Source organism: Rousettus aegyptiacus, unplaced genomic scaffold (assembly GCF_014176215.1).
Source record: "Rousettus aegyptiacus isolate mRouAeg1 unplaced genomic scaffold, mRouAeg1.p scaffold_m13_p_12, whole genome shotgun sequence".
Lineage (NCBI taxonomy): Eukaryota > Metazoa > Chordata > Mammalia > Chiroptera > Pteropodidae > Rousettus > Rousettus aegyptiacus.
In genome coordinates this window covers 52973040-52989883 of record NW_023416287.1, presented here as the reverse complement: position 1 = coordinate 52989883, position 16844 = coordinate 52973040, and the positions used below count along the sequence as shown (strand labels likewise).

General features: G+C 37.8%; 1 protein-coding gene across 23 annotated transcripts in view; it reads right to left on the bottom strand.

The window, feature by feature from the left end:
- Window positions 1-16844, bottom strand: part of DLGAP1 (DLG associated protein 1) — a 782830-nt gene that overhangs the window by 97940 nt on the left and 668046 nt on the right. For 18 of the 23 annotated variants that reach the window (XM_036229039.1, XM_036229053.1, XM_036229041.1 and 15 more), the window contains one exon: window positions 4109-4138. The exons of the other annotated variants lie outside the window; for them this stretch is intronic. In XM_036229039.1, coding sequence (XP_036084932.1) covers window positions 4109-4138 — 30 coding nt within the window. The remainder of the gene's footprint in view (window positions 1-4108; window positions 4139-16844) is intronic. 23 annotated transcript variants of the gene reach the window in all.

Below are 16844 nucleotides of genomic sequence, written 5' to 3'. Positions count from 1 at the left end.
TTTGAAAATGGGAACAAAGATTGTGTTAAGTTTTTACTTAGTTTATTTTTTCCTTTACTTGAGGAGTTGTTGTAGTCATTGGGTCTTAGGCCACAAGGCTGTAAAAAACCACTTTCGATGTGACAAAAGTCTTAAATTCCCTGCTCTGGTGGGGATTGTGGTAAAATAAATCACTTTAGATATATCTAAATAAAATGAAGTGAAAAGAAAAAAGGAAAAGAAAAGCTCCACGTGCTCAGGGGAGCTTTTGTTTATAAAATCAAAGCTATCCAGGGAGACATGCGAGGTTTTACTGTTAAAACTTACCAGTTTCACCTCTAGCTCTAAGCACCCCCCACCCCAAAGCATCTTCACCAGGAAGTCACTGAAAGTGGGTGGCAGCTTAGAGAATCATCTTGTCTATTCACTTTTTCACAGAGGCTCATCTGTCCCATTTTTAAAGAAATGGAACTCTTACAAAGAAGCCAAACTTCATTCTCTCGTACAGGCTTTGAAAAAAATTTGATGTCATTTTGGTATTTTGGAATCTTGCCTACCTACAAGGTATAAACAAATTGCTTTTGAGGCAAGTCTCATCACAGAGTACACACTAGTTATCAGCTGCAAAGGCCTGTCATCAGCCTTCATTGCCTCGTCTTGTCCCTCCAGACTTGTTGCCTCCCTGCCCGAATGCTCCCCACTCCCCGCATGTCTGAACACACACCATGTCTGCTGGATAAAGAGCTTCTGGCTGGGGCTGGACCCTCTCTCCTTGGCAAGAAATAGCTGCCTACGGAATATCAGAGCAATTCTAATCAGGCATGACTCAGCTCTTCCGTGACCTCTGCTCTCCTTTTTCCTTGATTAGGCTGGTGCACTGGTCTTGCTTGTGGAAGTATGTACCCATGCCACCCTTCCTCCCACTCCCCGAATTTCAAGAGGGAAAATCCCTTTCAAGAGGAATATTTAGAAGGTTTTACCATGAAATTCTTGCCATGGATGGTCTTACTCCACTTACTATGGCCCTGACTATTTCCCTTTCCTCATATGGATGTTTTTCTCTTACCCCAATTTTCTCAGAATTTAGGTTTATCAGTCAAAAACCAGAGTTTAGAATTCATCAGTGTTATCCATAAAACTTTGCAATTGTTTCTTTCAAACAAGTTTTTTCCTGGTCAAATATTTCGTCATAAAAAATTAAAGCATTAATGCATGTTTTTGTTTAAGTACAATCTTGTGTTTAAAATGTGAAGGGGTCAAATATAGGGAGATGAGGGAGAATGAAGTGGGTAAAGGGGATGAAATATCTGGTAGCTGAAGGAAACTGGACTTTGGGTGGTAAACACACAATAGAATATACAGACGTCAAATGATAATGTACACCTGAAAATTATATAATTGTATTAACCAATGTTACCTCAATAAACTTAATTAAAAAAACATGTGAAAGGACAATTCACTTTAACATACTATTAATGTGATATAGCTTTTTTTCTTGCTGCTTATTTTAAAAGCTTACATGAAGCTGAAAATGCTGAAGGGGGCACCCCTGCTTCAGAAAGAGAGAAGGAACAAAACTGCATGACAAAAATACTCGGTAGGAAGTAGCAAATGGAATCTTTGTTGATTTTCTCTTATGATTTGGACAATTGTTTTTCCTTAAAAAGAACAGAAAAAGAAAAGATAACCTACCTAAAATATTAATGCTTTTTTCAGAGTTCTAGGGTAATCCAGAACAGAATCATTTTTAAAGAAAAGGAAATAGGTTTCACTTCTGGTAATGGATTTCCTCCATTGATTTGCATATTCCTTGACATGATAAGCTGAATGGGGCTGCCTTGTGTTCATTCCACAGATGGAAAATAGCAAATACAGGAACTAGATAAGCATCCATAAGGACAACCTTCCGAGGTTGGATTTTGAATCAAGAGATAGTGTCCAACACATATTCCACTGAGCATGCTTGTCAAAAAACCTCACATTCCAAATGCACAAAGAATGCATGCATTGAGCACACACATACCCTGTCCAACAACTGCGCCCCAGGTGGCCCCTGCACACACATGTTCTAACACAGTTACAACAGAGCATGCTCCCAAGCCTTCAAGCTTCCACAGCCCTCAGCCAATCAGCTGCCAAAGATGCTCAAGCAGCAGTTGAAGTGGGCCTGACCTCTGGTACTCATGGCCATTATAGAAAACTTCCTGTGAGCCCTAGGGACCCAGAGGAGGTGATGAGGAGGCTGCCAAAAAAAGCCCCAGGCAGTCAGTCTGCTTTCTACCCTCATTATTCCTGCTCCCATGTCTCTCTGGAGAACCTCAACCTGTCTGGGGGCTTCAGATAGGCCATGCTGCCCAGTAATAACAGTAGTTACTAACAAAATGATAAACACAACGATATTTCCAGAAAAATAATAGTCTTTACATTATCCGATGTTCTCTTGGCCTTCTGGTTTTTTGAAAAATTTATTTTGTTTTTCAAACCATTTGTTGCAAATGGAATACTGTGCTTAAGCCAAGCAGACAATGTAAAATTCTGACTTTAAAGCCATTTCTTGATAAAACATCAAAACAGCCCAGGGTGGACCAACTGTTATCTGGAATTCTACAAATAATTAACTGAAACTCAGCTCCCACTTACCATGGGAGTTTCTGCAAGCAAGGTTTTTCTCATGGGCTTGCTTGATTTTGTCACTGTTTCTTCTATGTTTTCTTAGTCAGGGAGAAGTTTGGATGTCTCATAATAAAATTTCATGTTATGGAGCATGGAGAAGGTGAATTTCTGCTTAGTCTCACAGAGGCTTGAAACATGCACTATGCAAGGAGACTAACTTTCTCCTTGAGGTGACACCATTTTGCTTCTCTAGGCCTGGAAACATACTGCCTGCAACTTCTCCCAGTTCTTTCCTTACTTTAGATGAGCAGCAATCTTTCTGCCATGCGTGTCAGAAATACTGTCTTTTCGACTTTGTTTTGTAAAATGTGGTGGTACTAAATGTACATAAGGCACAGAGTTCCCCACTTGGGATTTGCCACTCCTGTGGGTACAGCCTTCAAACTCCAGCCCTTCCAATCGCTTTGCTTGAGTCAAGCAGTGGTCTCACCACTCCAACCTCCCTTGCATTTTCCCACTCTCCACCTCCATGCATTGCCCATTCACCAACCCACATCTCCCTTTAAATGCGAACTCACCTTAAACCCCACCACCTCTTCCAAGGAGCCTCCCCTGATTAAGTAGGGGTGAAGAAACCTCTGAAGCATGACTGACGAACTCCCAATAGATGAAAACACACACATCCCAAAACAAACACAGAAACTCACAAAAAGAGAAAATTACACATTCTCTGCTTTCAGACTGTATACTCCTATGAGGTCAATTTTATATCAATAACCAATTAATTATTTTAAACAATGAGGCATTTTTAATTTCCTTGGGGCTTACTCAGCAAAACGCTATGTCTTCTTTCCCCCACTGAGTCTCCTCTTTCGTAAAATCCTTCTTCCTTTTCTTCTCAGCTTCTTGAATGCAAAACAGAAAGTGGACTGCCACTGGGCAGATATGGATGATATGGAAAATACTAAAGGAAGCTGGTCTTTGCAATACCTCCTGGGTGGTAGATCACACTGCCCAGGAAGAGCCTGCCTTTGAGACTGGCAAATGCCTGAGCCACTTCATTTTCTCATCAGGAAGACATAGCAACTCATGCCTATATACTTCCTGGGCAAACATGTCTGTTACATTGGGATAAAGGACCAAAACACTTTAGAAAAGGCCCTGCTGAAAGAAAGGGGGGCGAGGTTCTTGACAGACTCAATGTCCAGCCTCAAGTAAAGCTGTTGAGCAAGACGATCTGTAGAAAACACTAGATCTGAAGCAATCACACCAGAAAACAGAAAAAGACATGTTCACTCATAGATGCCATCCTCTTGGGTCAACGTTAATGCCACTCATAGGGGGCTGAGAGGCTTGTGGCATAAAATGACCGGAATGAGGAGAAACACAGATGGAATGGTGATAGCTGGCAATAGAACATGGCGTCAAACACCACTGCCACAGAAGCTTTCTAGCTACAAAGCCACGCTATGCAACCTTTAAGCAAAACATTACTGATTTTGGATGTAAAACGTACCTTCAACTGCAGAACTCAGTTTTATGACACCTTGAATAAAAACAAAAAGTGGCAGTTATATAATGGACCTGAATGATTTTTCCAGTCTTCTCATAACAAACACATGCTTCAGATCTGGATTTTTTTTTTTTTTGCTGGTATTTTGAGAATTTAACTAAACAAATATCAACTTCAAAAATTAAATAGTTTTCAGTCCTTCATCATGGGTGTCTTCATTTCCCCACAAAAATCATTTGGTGGAGTTTTTCACTATCTAAGAGATCTGATATGTCTTTGGATGAAAAAAAGGCCAAGTCTGTCTGGATGACTATTTCTGTGCCTAAAGCATGCTGGATTATGGGCTGATAAAACTTCACACAACTGGACACCAGTGTCTAGTACTTCCTATTTATTATTGTGTACATCGATCATTTGATACATGTTGGAACAGGGTGTCTGTTGAAATATATAACAGGTGGTTAAAAACCATTGTGTGATCTGGTAACTTCCTTCTCTGGGATGGTTTGACCACACACCATTTGCTGGTCTGATGTGTTCAGCGTTCCTGCTCCCTGCAAGTCAGACAGTGAAAGGGCTGTTTGGGCATAACAAATTGTTCACGAAGCAAGTGGGCATTGCCCTTGATTAGATATTCATGTGCCCTTCTGGTGAATTTAAAGGTGAAAATACTAAACTAAGATAAATTAGATCTGATTCAATGATTTAATGAAAAAAGAATTTTTTTTGTGTGAGTCATAGCTTTAAATTAATCATATTTCCTAAACTTTATGAGATAGTCATGACACTTGAGGCTGAGCAAAAAGGTCTACAGTTTCATTTGGCTGACATTCTGGTTCTCTTTCAAGCTGGAGGAGTTTCAAATTGCAAATGGAAACAAAATTGGTAAATCAGATTGGTATCAGCATGAACACACTCTGATTTTAACAGATTATGTTCGCAAAAAGACAAACTTGCTCTCCATTATAATTTTCCAAATAAGCTCTTTTTAAGTAACCTGTTGAATTTTGCTTTCCTACACAAACAGTAGTATTCGCTCAATGCTTAATAAGAGATTTTCCAGAGTGAAAAGTATGCATATATATGTATGTGAGTTTATTATAAATTTTACTGATATAAACGATGTGCCATGCACAATCTGCAAATAATAATAACATACAGTACTCTTTATTGCAAGTTCCGTATAGCCAATTGATTCTCACAGAATGCGTTTGACGATTTTGGCCAAACGCTTGTATTCATAGCCAACAAATCAACCATGATTTGACAAAAGCATGCATTGAGTTGCATCCCAGTCTGCTCTTTTCCTAATAAATTTATTATCATTACATCTTTTATGTGATCTACTATTAATTATTTTTCACTTTCATATAAGTTATCTTCATTAAATTAAAACTCTTTCAACTTCAACACTATGTAAATGCTTCCATCATGGCCTATTTTAAGCTACCAGCTTGATGTCGCTTAATGTGAGTGGGCAGCAGCAACACCATTATTCAGTATTTCACTGCACAAGCATGGTACATGTAAACAACCCCAGGAGTATGGAGGGCCAAATGTAGTCAAATGATTAGAAAGGAGAGTTTTAGGTATTTATTATCTTTGTTTTTAATATAATTTATTTAATTGTAAGTTTAAATAATTTAATTTGTAATAATGTCTGCATTTAATAATGGAGTCACAAAATTCTTGAAAATGTAACAATTGGCTCTTGCAAACTATATGAACCAGGTCTAGCATAGCATTGTCATAACATGTTTCTTTCTACTCAGGCCCAGAGAAATAAGTCTCCATCTTCAGAATACTTTCTGAGATATTCACAAAGAGGGTTATAATTTAACTGAACAAGCCGAATGTGAGTAAGCTTATCATTTACTGTTATTTTGCCAGGAATTTCAGAACCTCTTAAACCTGTCACACACAAAAATATACTATACTTAGATCACCTTGGAAATAACAGTCACTGACAGTCAACTAGGAACACAATCTAAATGGACTTGGCATTCTTTTGGTCAGGCAACTATGCCAAGAGGTATGAGTCACTGGCTTACAAGTAATGATCCTGTCTTTTTAAAACTGTAGAATCATTATATATAAAACTAGGTCAGAATGTTGATTTTTATTTTTTAGCCATATTTATTTCTATGTATAACTATGATGTCAGTGACAGTTATTCAAATGAAATGACAAACAATGCACTCTAATCAGTGTGTAGAAATGGGCTCTATGCAAGCAAAGCAAGAAAATCTAAATAGACTCTTATGGGACATGTGGGTGGTAGTAGGCCAGAGCCCAGTAATGCATTTATTGAGAAAGGAGAAAAAGGTAAGTTAAGAAACAAATGAAAATCTGATTTTAGAACTTTAACTATTTCTTTAACTAAAAGAAAATTTTAATACAAACATTAGTGATTCATGAGTTCCATATGGATTGCTCTTATTTTTTAAGGCCCCAAATCAAGCTTTTCCCTATAGCAAGATAGGCTTTTGTATTACAAAAAAACTATGTTATAGTGAACATCTAGAATTAGCTAAATTTTTAGTTAGATAGCTAATATTAACATTATACAAAACAATATAGAAGGTGAGGAAATACATCTTTTATCTTAAAATGTGAATATTTAAAAGAATTTGACTATTTTAGAAATGGTTGCTGTTGATGCTGAAAATCTACACATAGCACTGCTGACTTCCGAAACACACAGTAGACATTATCTGGTGACTGGCTGACATTGACAGTGTCTGGAATTCAGGGTAAGCCAAAACACACACATATATATATATATACACAATGGATCTACTACCTCCACACACACTTAATTCTTCAGAGTCTGCAGATATGTTTGAAAAATAAAATAGGAAAAAAAGAGAGAAGGGGAGGAAAAAATAACTGTTCTTCCTTCAACTCATTATCTTTAGTGTAGCAAAATTCCTAATCTTGTGGGTAATTCATGCAGACCATGTCCACTGTCTTCCTGCAAGTCAGAACCAATCGCTAACCAGATATGCTTTCTGCAGCAGTTCTCCAATTTCAAAATTATTCCACCCTCTTTCTTACCATTTTCACCTAATGATTAATTTCAACTGATTTAAAATAATTTTTAGGAGAAAGGATTATGTTAAAATAATTAATGATAAAGTGTGAGTGACTAGGGCTCACTAAAACCCTCCGATGACATCTCATTTTGGTTGAAGTACTAATCAAATGTTTAACCCTGGCTATCAAGGCCCCCCATGATATATCCCTGCTTATTTCCCTATTTTTTCTACTTTATCACTTGACCTTCTCTTTTATTCAATATGCTTTAGCCACTTTAGTCTTCTCTCTCTGCTTTGAAATGCTAATTACTTTCTGGCTCTGGCTAGGGCACTGGCTGTTTTCTTTGGCTTGAATGCTCTCCCCTAAATTGCCAGATTTTCTAACAGCTAGCTTTTTTTCTTCATTGAGATTTTACCTCAAATTTCACTTCCACAGAGTTCTTCCTTGATTCCTGTATTTAGACCAGCCCCGGTAATAACTCTTTAAACCCTCTTTCTTTTTTTATTATATTTTTTTTTATAGCAGTCATCACTACTTGGAATTATCTCATTGATTTATCATTTGGTTCCTTGTTTATATCTATCTTCTTGATTAGAATCAAGCAGAGTGAGGGCACAGATCTGGTCTGTCTTCCTTGATGCTGTAACTCATTTGACTAGAACAGTGTCTGGCACTATATATACTCAATAAATATTATTGAGTAAATAAGTGATCATTCCCAACTGTTTCCAGGTGTCCTAAAGGAAGATTATTTTTTTTAAACAATCCCAGCAAATGTGATTTAAAAGTTATATTGTGATATTTTTGAGCAGAGTCCTCAATTTCATTATATTGACCACTGTCTTTCTACTCAGAGGCTGATCTTCATGGAGGTTAGTGGACATTGACATGTGGAGTGAATAAATGTAAGTTACAGTAGTGATTTAAGTTTCAGGATTATAATGTTAAAAAGGTTTCCAATAAGTAAGTTTATCAACTAGTTGGAGACAAGATTATATCCTAAATAGACTTAAAGGAATATTAGCTAATTTATTTTATATCCAAATATCCCTAGAGTCTGTAGTTCTCTTCTCTACAGTTATCATCCTAGGCTAAATTATCATAACAGTGTTCATGTGAATCTGTATAAGATATGATAGAGAAAGAGAAACTAAGAAAGAGCCATTTATTTTTAATATCCTCCTTCCATTGTATTCTTATATTTAAGCTGGAGTGATATTTTCAAAAGGCAGGTCCAATTATATGATATCCTTCACCCCTTTAAAAGTCTTAACTGAGTTTTCATTATTCTCAGCATAAAGATTAAAAGCCTTAACATGACTGAAAAGCTCTTCATGATATAACCTATGGCAGAATAAAAATGACCACAAATTTTTCTATATACTTCCTATAGAGAGATGGGGGTTATGTGTCTTTTTCTTGAACCTGGGCAAGCTCTGGGACTACTTTGACCATTAAAATATAGCGGAAATGATGCTTTCTTGGTTTCTGTGCTCAGGCCTTATGAAACAGACAGCTTCTCTCTCCTGTCTCCTAGATCACTCCCTCTTGAAACTTGAGACACCAGGTTAGAAGTCATGAGATGACTACGATGGAGAGGCCAGGTTGTAGACATTCTGATAAACAACATCAACTGAGAGAAGAAGCTAGAAGTCTCGGAGTAAGCTGTTGGCGAAAGTTGGGAGGACAGGAAAAAAAAATCATACTTGGAGACTGAAAGAAAAGGCAACTCTTCTGATATAGTGGCAGAAAGTTTGGCAACATCACGACCTGCAGTGACATGGAAAATAGAAAATATACTTAATGAATTTTAGATTTTAGTAAGATTTCCAGGTAGAATGCTTAAGATGTCAATTGGTTTTATAAATAGTTGCATATAGTAAAATGTAGATAAAGATGAGTTTATAAAAGAACTGTTCAGTTTTCAAGCAAAATTTAAAGAAAATATAGAGCCAATACTTGTCAGTTTAAAAACAGGTATGAGGGATTCATATTCCTAGCCTTTTTAAAGGCAGAAGGCTCTCAAAGTAAGAAATTGACTGAGGGTAAAAATCACCTTAAGGGTGTGGTTGTAAGACCCTTTTAAAAATGATTTTATAAAGATTTAAGCATGTGCCTCATAAGTTTTGAAGAGAAAAAAAGTTCTAAAAATCCTCAGGGTATTGTCCCACAGTACCTTGACTCTGAGTCCAGGGCAAAGAAGGTCCTGTCTTGAGGAAAATTGTGGATGTGTGTTTTATCTAACAGAGCACAGTCTAATAAGCTTCATAGGAAGCCCACAAAGATTTTAATAGAAGTGTATTAGTGGATACATTATGAGCTTGGACAAAAATGGACAGAGATAGTTCAAAGTGAAAGAGTCTTAAAGCTTCCAAACTTCTATAGTCAGGAAATAGGCTGAGAAGATTATTCGGTTGTAAATGCCATTTCTTATGTGCTATGGGCTGAGTTGTGTCCCCCTCTCCCATTTGCTTCACACTCTCCAACTCATCTGTTGAGGTCCTAACTGCTCCCCAATGTGATGGTATTTAGAGACGGGGCCTTTGAGATATAATTAAGTCTGATAAACTCATGAGAGTGAGACTCCCATAATGGGATCAGTGCTTTTATAAGAAGAGGAAGAGAAAGATGTTGTTTTTTCTTTTTACATGTATGCCCTGAAGAAAGGCCATGTGAGCACACAGCAAGAAGTCGGCCATTTGCAAGACAGGAAGAGTCCTCACCAGAACCTGACCATGCTGACACCCTGATCTCAAACTTCCAGTCTTCAGAATTGAGAGAAATAAGTATCTGTTGTTTAAGCCACCCAGACTATGGTATTTTGTTATGGCATCCTGAGCTGACTAAGACATTATGGAAGCAGCATAACTCATAAGGTGCAACCAAGAATTTGGAGGGTAGAGATAAAAGCAGCAGAGAATCATTCCCAGAGAGCAGGATTGGCCCTCCAGTCCAGGAACTGGCAACATACAGATTTCAGAATTGCTATGGAGCAGAGATTGCTACGTGTCCCTTATTGCTCCAGTCTTCGAATGAGAGTACTCATTGCATTTATCTCATCTCTGTATCATCAGTGTGTGCTGGATATGTGTAGAGCAGATATCTTTTCATTCTAGTTCACAAACCTTGACACTGAGAGAAACTACTAGAGGACTTCAAAGAAGTGTCATCAGGGCCTGAACCTTATTTAGATGGTAAGAACCTGGACCACAGTTTTGACCTTCATGCCATAAAGAGATAAGATTTCTGGAGGGCTTTAGAAAGAGTGAATGTATTTTGCCTTACAGAGGAATCTAAATGAGATTTGTCCAGAGGGTGAACCATGGCTAACTACAGATGACCACAAATTCATTGAAAATGTTCCAATTCAGAGAGGGCATCTCTGTCATTCGTCTTGATCTGGGAGGGCTCTGTGACTGCTTTGACCAATACGGTAGAACTGATGTAATGCTAGTATCTGGGCCCAGATCTTAAGACTTCCTGTCTATTGGACACTATCCCTGGGAGCCCTGAGCTGCCGTGTAAGAAGTCTTAAAGCTGTAATGCTGGAGATGCCACTTATAGGTGCTCTGTCCAACAGTCTCAGATGAGCCCACACTACCAAACATTAAAAACAAGGTGCCAGTCATGTGAATAATGCCATCCCAAACTTCCTAGACCAGCCCAACCTCTAGGAATGTGAAACAGAAGGATCATCCAGCTGAACCCTGTCTAAATTCTTGACCTATAAGATCATAGAGTATAATGAAGTAGTTGTTTTTAAGCTGCTGCATTCCACTTTGGGGTAATATGTTATGTAGCATCCGATAACTAAAACAGTTACCCGTGGCTAAATTCTCTGACCTCACTTTGTATCTCATCTCTTACCTTTTTGTACTCTAGCCACACTACCTTTTTAATTCTCTGAATATTAACATGTGCTCTCCTTTACCCTTCTTGATCTTTTAGCTCTTAGTTTATGAGAATATTCTCAGGAATGCTCTCCCTGACTCTCTAGATTACTTTGCTACATAGATTCTAGCACAATAACTATATTTCTTTCAGAGCAGTTATCTCTGATTATTTCATTAATGCCAATCTCCATCTCTAGACTGTCAACTCCATGAATGGAGAACAGGAGTCTGATCATCACTGAATTCCCAGGGTTCAGCAGTGTGTCTAAACAAAGTGAGTGCTGAGTAAATATTTGTTAAGTAGATGAAAGAAATATTTGATGCAGCTGATAAGGACTCACTCCTTACCAGAGTCTTTAATAACTGTGCCATTATTCTTCTCTCACATACTGTGAACATTTGGGTTCAAAGCCATTGTAACTGGGGAAAGACAGTGTAACTTAATATTAGGCCACTTCTATTGTCTTTGAAGGCAGCTTAGCACAACTGAAGTGCTGAAGTTCCTTTTTGTAACCCCAGTGCTGAGAAGAAGAGGAAGTGAGAGGCTGCTTCTGGGTGTGTCTGGGCACAGGAGTGCAGAGAGAAAAAGCAATCAGTGCCAGCTCACAGTCGTGTCTTTTGTGAAAATCAAGGAGCTCTCCTGAGAATCTAAAGAAAGTTGTGTGTGCTCAAATTATTTAAATTATTTCTAAATTTAAGTTGCGAAATAATTTCTTACTAGATTGTGAGCTCTTTTCTACCGTATCCCTTCATCTGAAACTGGGGAGGACGCCTGAGCGCTGTAGTCTAGGTAAAGACTGTACCTTCCATAACTACCGCCCCGAGCTATTTCCTTCATACCTAATTTGTATTCTACTGTTTTAGCAAATGCATTTCCCCATTTATTTAGTCCTGTGAATGTAAAAAATAGATTATCCATCAGAAGTAGTCTTCCTGAAATTTTTTCTGCTCTATTTCTTTAAATTTTCAGTCTATCATTTTTGCTGTAAGTGAAAGAAGTTTAAGTATCTATAAATGTCCTCATAAATTCCGTTTTGTACTTTTAGAAGTATTTTCCTTTCCTTTTTTATATTTCTACTTAACACGGGTCTCCAAATGGGTCCATATAAAATATTTCATTAAATGGGTTCAGTAGTGTTCCAGTTGGAGAAAGGAAGATCTCCATTTACTCATAACATTTCTGCTCTTTTAAAAAGAAAACACTCCCAAATGGTAGGGCTACTATGTAGACAGACATGTTCCGCTCATTTCAGTGAGTGCACGCACTCTGAGACTTTGCCCATTTCTACTTCTCTGATTTATCTTTCCTCCCTAAGTGCACAATACTATACTTGTCTCTTTTGAACATGTAACAGATTAAAGAGCCGGGCAGGAGGCAGATGTAGGCACACCTTTGATCTCTCATCCTTGGGGGTTAAGAGAGGGCAGACACCTGGCGGCTGCAGGGCTGGAAGCAAAACAAAGCCCGGATTGGAATTAATTTAAAGGGAACCACAGCTCTAGTCAAAGGTAAAGCTGGATTGGCTGAATGAGCACAGAGGGAGGAAAGCTCACAGTTTTGCAGAGGCCATAATAGAGTCCCACAACAACATGATTCAGGCTAGCTGGGGATTTGTTAAAATGACCATTTCTTAGGCAGAGGACTGAAAAGATCAGGCGACTGTACCAGGAAAAAATGAAAAGTAATTCTTTTGCAAGTAATATGCAATATGTTCAACTGTGCACAAAATGCCAACAGGCAATTTTGATGGCAATTCAGGAAGCTTTCAAAGAAATGATTTATTAACCTTTTTTTCCCCTCTTAGTGAAACTCCCTTTTTATTAAAGATTTCTTTCACCTTAGCACTAGGATGTTGTGAAAGTTTTGACCCTGGAGCACGTCCTATGATTTTTAGTGTAACTGCATCGCCCCCTGGTGTTTGTGTGCTGTTGTTATGCAATCACATAATCTAAAGAATGCCAATGAAGCTAGCTGTGTCAGGGTGTAGCTTCTGGTCTTACCTAGGATCAGAGACTATAGTTTGAAAACTCCAAGACAAGAACTGGAATGAAAATTTGAAATTAAGACTCTTTCCTTCTCTACCCTTAGCAGAATCTCCTGAGATTTTCAAGTAGCTCTTAAAAGAAATGGATCAGATTTTAATCTGCCAAGTTTTAATTAACAAATGGTCATGTGAGTGGCTGCTGCACACCTACCCGCTTTTCAGAGCCAACTCAAATATCTCCTGTGCTGTAAAACCTTTCCTGACTTCTCCTCGGCATTTGGCGCACACCTAAACTGTCATGCCTTTCTCTTCATGCTTCTTTCTCTGATAGAAACTTGAATGTGGAGATTATATTTGATTTATTTCTGTGTCCACTATGACTAAGCACAGTGCCTGGAAGATGGCATGTGTCCAACAGAAATGTGTTGTTTGTTGGTTACATAGAACAACGCTGTTCACAAAAGGATCAAATACACTTCTTGATCAACAGTTGCTGAAAGTCAATATGGTAAGCAAATTGGAGGCAGGAGAACATAGTCCTTGGATAGAGTTTGGGGATCCTAAGCCCCCTGAAACTGCCAGGCACCATAATTATGGGGAGAATGGTTAGAATAACCTAAAACTAGAATATATCTAGCTCTAACAATCTAGGGACCTAGAAAACTATTCAAACTTTAACTTCCTTTTCTTCCCAAAGTGAACTTCTATTCTAGAGAGATCATGAGTATATTCATTATTACCAATTCATTACAAATTTTTTTGGGGGGAGGACAGATATTTTTAGGAGTAACGTAAAACTTCTGGATCTCATTGAAAATACTGTGAAATGTTGACTGAGACCATCAATCCTGAGCTGAGTGACCATAGCATGAGTCATTGGGGTCAGGGCAGGTTATGTGCATAGAAGGGCATAATATAAAGGCACTGAAACGTCAATCAAGGGTCAGACTCATCTATTTATAATGGGTACAGTGTTATTTTTTGGCTATCATTTTAGGGCAGAAGAAATGACCAGATCTGAAGAATTAATTGCACTGGGATAGGTCAAGAAGAGGTTGATACTATTATAGTGAGACTACTTTTTAGATTATAATATTGTCACATTAATACTATCAATGAAAGTGTCTTAAAGCCCTTCGTTATGATTTTATTTAATTAAAATAAAAAATTTCAAGAAAGAAGGCCAGCACAGTAGAGACATAATTCATAGTTGTTAAGAGCTTGAATTTAGGAGTCAAACTGAATAGGTACAAGTATTGACTGTGTCACTGACCAGTCATTTTACCTTGAAAAAGCCACTAAACTTTTCTGTCTCAGTTTCCTCAATGATCAAAATGAAGATGCCACTAATAGCATATATTGTCTGGTACCTAGTAAATGTTCTATAAGTATTGTTGATGAGGAGAACATGTGAACCATGTGAGTTGCCCACTATGGTTGACTAGGGAGGTTGCCCACAGTGGTTTGACTAGGGAAATTAAAACAAAATCCTGTTGAAAGAGCCAGGCTCCAAGCCAAGTCCATCCTATGAGACATTATTAAAACCACCATATAAAAGGAGTGTTCTAGGTAGCAGGGCTTCTCTAGTGCTGGTCTTGTTCCTGAGGCTGGCTTCCGTGCAAACCTTGAACTAAGCAAATCTCTGACACTTTCAGACCCGCTGACTGACTTCTGAAGGTGAGTTGGGGCCTGAGGTCTATCCTTGTCCCATTCCAGGGCAGAGCACCACCCTCAGGGCTAGCCCAGAGCCTGAGCGGTCACTAGGTGTAGAATCAAGAGCAGTCTTCTTTGGCCCTGCTTCCTTTTAAAGGGGTCCAGAATGTGCCACTGTGGTATAAAATTATTTTGATCTGACAGCATTTGAGATCAGCCTTTTTTTCCTGAACTCCCTTATCTACCTAAAAGCAGAGCTTCACAAAAAAAAACGCCATTGTCACAAATCCACTTCCTAGGAGTTTCAGCAACCAGAGAAGATTGACTCCTCACCAAAGAGGAGAAATGTCACCATATTTAAACAGATATTGTCACGCAACTATTACATTTATTCTTCTAAGGGCTCCATTTATCTTTCCTAAAAGTCTTTTGTAAGTGCCTTTCTCTTTCTTCCCTTCCCCCATCAAGGTGATATACAAGCCTGAAATTCTAACCTATTCGTTGAGTCATATTTTTCTGTGAACTCTCATAGGCCTGTCTGTCTTTTCTCTTGCTAATCTACCTTTTGTCAGTTTAACTCATCGACTTTTGATGAAGGAACATAAGAGGACAGAGGAACATGTTTCTGTATGGCTTTGGCCAAATATTAGACTCCACTATGCTAAATCTCTACTCAGGTCCTCAAAACTAGCTTGACACCTTGCACGAGGCTATCCTCAGTTTCAGAAGCTATGGCAAACTTAAATCCACCACAAATCAAAAACAGAATGCCCTATAGTATTTGATGTGTTAATATTTGTAGAGCATCCTTGAACCATAGCTGACAAATACAAGTGCTAGATTAATGTTTGTTAAATAAAAATAAATATTCATTGTATTGCACAATCTCAATCCTTAAGACAAAACAATGCAGGCAAGTTTTAGGGTTCCAAGTCCTCTAGATATTTTCTTATTTGGCACTGCATTTTATAATCTTGCATATATGATGATGAATACTATTTAAAAAGCAAAATCCTTTTGCTGTTAGAATAAAATGATCAAAGTGAGATCATTTTAACTAACTTCTACCTTTGGAAGTATAACTGGGAATGGCATTTAAAACATGTACAAAGGCATATTCAGATTTATACAAAATGGAATGGGTGGAAGACTGGAGAGATAAATGGTGGTAATAACCACTAACAATGGTGCAAAATTATGCATCCTGTGGGAGCCTGGGAATATATATTCTTTTTCAAGAAGAGATGAGGCTTAGAAAATTGGGCTCTCTAATGTGATTTCAAAAGGCGTACAACTATCAGTGAGCTAAAGTGGCTGGCAGAGCATACTCTGGCTTCCTGGGAATTCTAGTACGTTCCAAGCAAACCTGGCAACTGATAGCTTCCTCAACAGCTGTTTCTCCTATTTATCTCCCCAATTCTTTTTCGTTAGTTGTCAGCTAAATTTTTACATGAGTGCAATATTCACCCTGCAGAAGCAAATTCATCTTAGAGGTTTTCATTTTCATTGGCAAATTATTTGCAGGAATGTTGATTGTCATTCTCTGAAGCCTAAAGCAAAACTGCAAGGGTATGTTTTCTACAAATGTAATCAAGCAGAACATTGTGTTATGATTAAGATAAATTTCTAAGTAATTTCCATTTCAATTTCTCTAAATATAAATAATTCTGATTATCCATGCTTGTATTAACCATATCCTGAAATTAATATTTGACAACTGTCAGGTAAATGAAATGGTCAATATTTGATAAATAAATCATCTAACATTAACTTTTCCATAGCCAAGCAAATTGGGATCAAGATCAATTTTATTTTAGTTTATGTTATTGAGAACACCTATGTATGGCAACGGGTGTTAACTAGACTTATGATGTTAATCGTTTTTACAATATATACAAATATCAAATTATTATGTTGTACACCTGAAACTAATATAATGGTATATGTTAATTATACCTTTTTTTTTTTTTTTTTGGAAAGGTTAAGCTTTTTGACCCTTGTTTGAAACAATTTATTAGCCTCCCTTGTAAAACTTTCAAAATTCTTCATCTGGCATACAACATTCTGGGTTACCTGGGTCTTTATTACTGCTTGTTCAATTTTAGACAACTTCTGTACCTTTCTTACCTCTCTCTCTACCATCAATCTCTATGTTCTAGCTACACCCGA